The 3,776-nt window shown below is 40.8% G+C and overlaps 1 protein-coding gene across 1 annotated transcript; it reads left to right on the top strand.

Moving 5' to 3' along the window:
* The first annotated feature begins 513 nt into the window (after positions 1-513).
* Positions 514-3,489, top strand: USP26 (ubiquitin specific peptidase 26). The gene is made up of 2 exons (XM_024128074.1): positions 514-2,588; positions 2,727-3,489. The coding sequence occupies exons 1-2, from the start codon at positions 514-516 to the stop codon at positions 3,487-3,489; spliced, it is 2,838 nt and encodes a 945-aa protein (XP_023983842.1).
* Positions 3,490-3,776: the final 287 nt, after the last annotated feature.

Below are 3,776 nucleotides of genomic sequence, written 5' to 3'. Positions count from 1 at the left end.
GCATATTTTATATATATATATATATATATATATATACACACACACTTGAGACACTGTTCATTATGCTCTTCAGCTGTGTACTGAAAGTCTTCCAAGTGTTTAATGATTTCAGTTGAAGTGTGGAAATTAATCAGAATGGAGTCTAGTATTGCAGTGGAAAGAAGATTTAGTGTATGGGAGTAGAGTTTGAGTTCTATCCAGGCATTCCTCTGACAGATTAAATAATTTTTCTTGATTTTCTTTACAGTAGCGGTCTTGCCTTGGGAATCAAGACTCTGCCTTCGTGCAACCATGGAGAATTCTCGAAGCATATTGCTTTTATCACTAAAGAGCTGGATATCCAGACCCTGAAGAGGCTCTAGGATAAAACTAACACTTGAAACAGGATCATTCTACATAGAGAACTAAAGAACTATTTCTTTGGTGTTGTCTCCAGAGGTGAATTGGCCAACAAATTGAAACTTTAAGATTGTCGATAGTTCAGGATATGTGTATTTAATTTGTAAAGAAATCATGGATGCTCTAATGGTACATGGTTTTGTCCAAATATGCAGTAGGAAGACTCGGATGTCTGAAGTGAAAGAAGCATTCATTGAAATAGTGGAAAAAAAGAGGAAAGTTATATTGGTTGTCTATTTCAGTACTGGAGAATACAGAACTTTTCAGCTAAATAATAATATTAAAAACATAGTCCTTAGACCCTGTGGAGAAGACCAAAATTTTCTGTATTTAATTTTCCAGACGAATGCCTTCTTGTCTATTGAAAGATTATCCTCCAGAGATGCCCAAAATTTGAAGATGTTCCTGGATAGAGTCCATCAAAATCATCTTCACCCACCCATAAGACCTGATAGGGATGGGAGTATCTTTGCCAGTACAACAACACAGAAGGCAGGTGGCAAAACTCCATCTCACAAAATATGTAAGACGTCAAGTAAAATATGTAAGATGTCTTTTAGGAAAGAAAGAAATGAAACACCTGATTATAAGGAGATGTCTTTGTTTGCATCAGAATTGTCAACATTTACCTGCGAAGAGTTATTAGAAAATGGATATGGGAAGAGGGAAAGGAGGCCATCATCTGGCTCAGAGATGAATAAGAATTTCCTGCAAGAGAATACCTCTGTGAAAAACAGGATAGCAAAGATGAACCCCTTGAGATATGTAAGCCACAATGAGAAGGGAGAATTAAGGTTAAAAAGGTTAAAAAAGAGTAATAAATTGGAACTTGGAGCTTCATTAAATATCAATTCTACTGGAAACACTTACCTAGATGTCACAGATCTTCTCCAAAGAGTGTCTAAGAAAATATATTTAGCACTTCTGTCAGAATCAAAGTATGTTGAGGATGACCCAGAGTGGGGCAAACTCAAGATGATCTTTGACTTTTACCCACAGAAGCTATGGCAAGGCCTCCCCAATTTGGGGAACAGCTGTTACATGAATGCCGTTTTACAGTCCTTATTTTCGATTCCATCATTTGCTGATGATTTACTCAATCAGGGCTTATCATGGGGTAACATGCCCCCTGATGCACTTAGCATATTCTTGGCACAGCTGCTTATTTTGAACGATATTTATAACATAAAAATCAAGGAGAAGTTACTTGTGAATATTAAAAACGCCATTTCAGCAGTTGCAGAGATATTCTCTGGCAACATGCAGAATGATGCATATGAGTTTTTAGGTCATTGTTTAGATCAGATGAAAGAAAACACAGGAAAATTCAACACAGTTTGTAAGACTGAAAGTGAATCTGAGGAAGAAAATTCACCTCAACAGGTTTCTGCTGGTAGTGCTGACACCAAGGTGCCTGTTTGCCCTGTCGCCAGTAATTTTGATTTCGAGTTGCTGCGCTCAATTATTTGCAAAGCTTGTGGGCACATTGTTCTTAAGAAGGAAGTTGACGATTCTCTCTCCATTAATCTTCCCCAGGGAGCACAAGCACTTCCCTTGTCTATTCAATCTAGTTTTGATCTTTTCTTTGAAGCAGAAGAGCTTGAGTATAAATGTGAGAAGTGTAAACACAGGAGCTCTACTGCAGTGCATAATTTCAGTAGGCTACCCAGGGTCCTTATTGTTCATCTGAAACGCTATAAATTTAATGAGTCTGGGTCCTTAAGGAAGGATGACCGAGAAGTCATTATTTCCAAATATTTAAAGTTATCTTCCCATTGCAATGAAACTACCAAACCGCCGCTTCCCTTAAGCAAGAACGCACCTCTTAGGGATTTCCAAGTCTTGAAAGTCTTTCCCAAGTTCAATTCGAAAACTATCAGTTCACTGACAGATTCAACAAAGCAGACCTCAGAATCCAAGGATTCTTTGGCTCCACACATTAGATCAGACGAAGAGTCTGAACCACAAGAATGCCAGACTCTTCATAAAGCTTCAAGCAGAAAGGAGCAGCAACAAGACCTGGGAAAATATTCTAAACTAAATATAATAGAGTCCACATTGGTAAACTCAGGATATGGAGCAGCCATTGCAAGAGAGCTATTAGCAGTAGGCTTAATGATGAATCTGGAAGACTGCTCTCTTTCTCTGAACGGTACACCTGCCAGCAGCCCAGATACGTATCACAAAGTGCCTGAAATTCCAAATATAATAGAGTCCACATTGGTAAACTCAGGATATGGAGCAGCCATTGCAAGAGAGCTATTAGCAGTAGGCTTAATGATGAATCTGGAAGACTGCTCTCTTTCTCTGAACGGTACACCTGCCAGCAGCCCAGATACGTATCACAAAAAAATTCCAAAACTAAAGAAAAACAAGAGAACCAACATGTCTTCAGATTTTAGGAGCATGGCTGAGACCACCAAAGAATTTTGTAAAGATAATAAAACCAGAATTTCAGAAGAATCTTGCCAAGTGCCTGAAGAGACCCAGCAGTGTGGCGCGCTAAGACTCTGTGAACAAGACCTTTGCCTAGTGCTAATTCGAAGGTTTCCACCACCTAACACCCAGTGGCACACAGAGAAATGCAGAAGGCACACAGAATTAAGTTTCCAGGGAGCCAAGGTGAATTCCCTAGGTGCATTGGGTTCCAATAAAGACTCTGGAGACAAGGGCTCTTCACACGTGGAAGAAGCTTCACACGTGGAAGAAGCTTCACACGTGGAAGAAGCTTCACATGTGGAAGAAGCTTCAGCCAAGAAACCAAACAGAGAAGCCAAGATGGGAGACAGTCATGACTATCGGCTCATTGGTGTTATCAGCCATCTTGGAAAAACACCTGGCTCTGGCCACTATGTCAGCGATGCCTACAACTTTGAGAGGCAAGAGTGGCTCACTTACAGTGATCTGCAGATATCAGGTATCCAAGAGGCCCCAATGCAGGAGGCTAGGCTTTGCACCGGGTACATCTTCTTTTACATGCACAATGAGATCTTTGAAGACCTGTTGGGAAAGAAAGAGAACTCCCAGCCTCACAGCACAGAGGAAGGAGTAGTAAAAGAAGTAGACTCTGGCTCACATACATCTCCTTAACAACCTCTTTTGCTCACGGGCCCAGCCACTCCGCGGCATGTGGGATCTTCCCGGACCGTGGCGCGAACCCGCGTCCCCTGCATCGGCAGGCAGACTTGCAACCACTGTGCCAGCAGGGAAGCCCTGCGTTTTTTGTTTCTTATATTCATCTATGCTTTTCCTTCCTATACGGATTATGATCAAAACACACACACACAGTTATTCTTCTGCTGATCGTACTCAGCGAGTTGATGGGAAAAAATAGTTTCTGAAGTCCTGGCAAAACAAATGAAAAAACCAGTTGCTGA

This window comes from Physeter macrocephalus, chromosome 21, assembly GCF_002837175.3.
Source record: "Physeter macrocephalus isolate SW-GA chromosome 21, ASM283717v5, whole genome shotgun sequence".
NCBI classification, from domain to species: domain Eukaryota; kingdom Metazoa; phylum Chordata; class Mammalia; order Artiodactyla; family Physeteridae; genus Physeter; species Physeter macrocephalus.
This window is presented reverse-complemented; position numbering and strand designations above follow the sequence as displayed.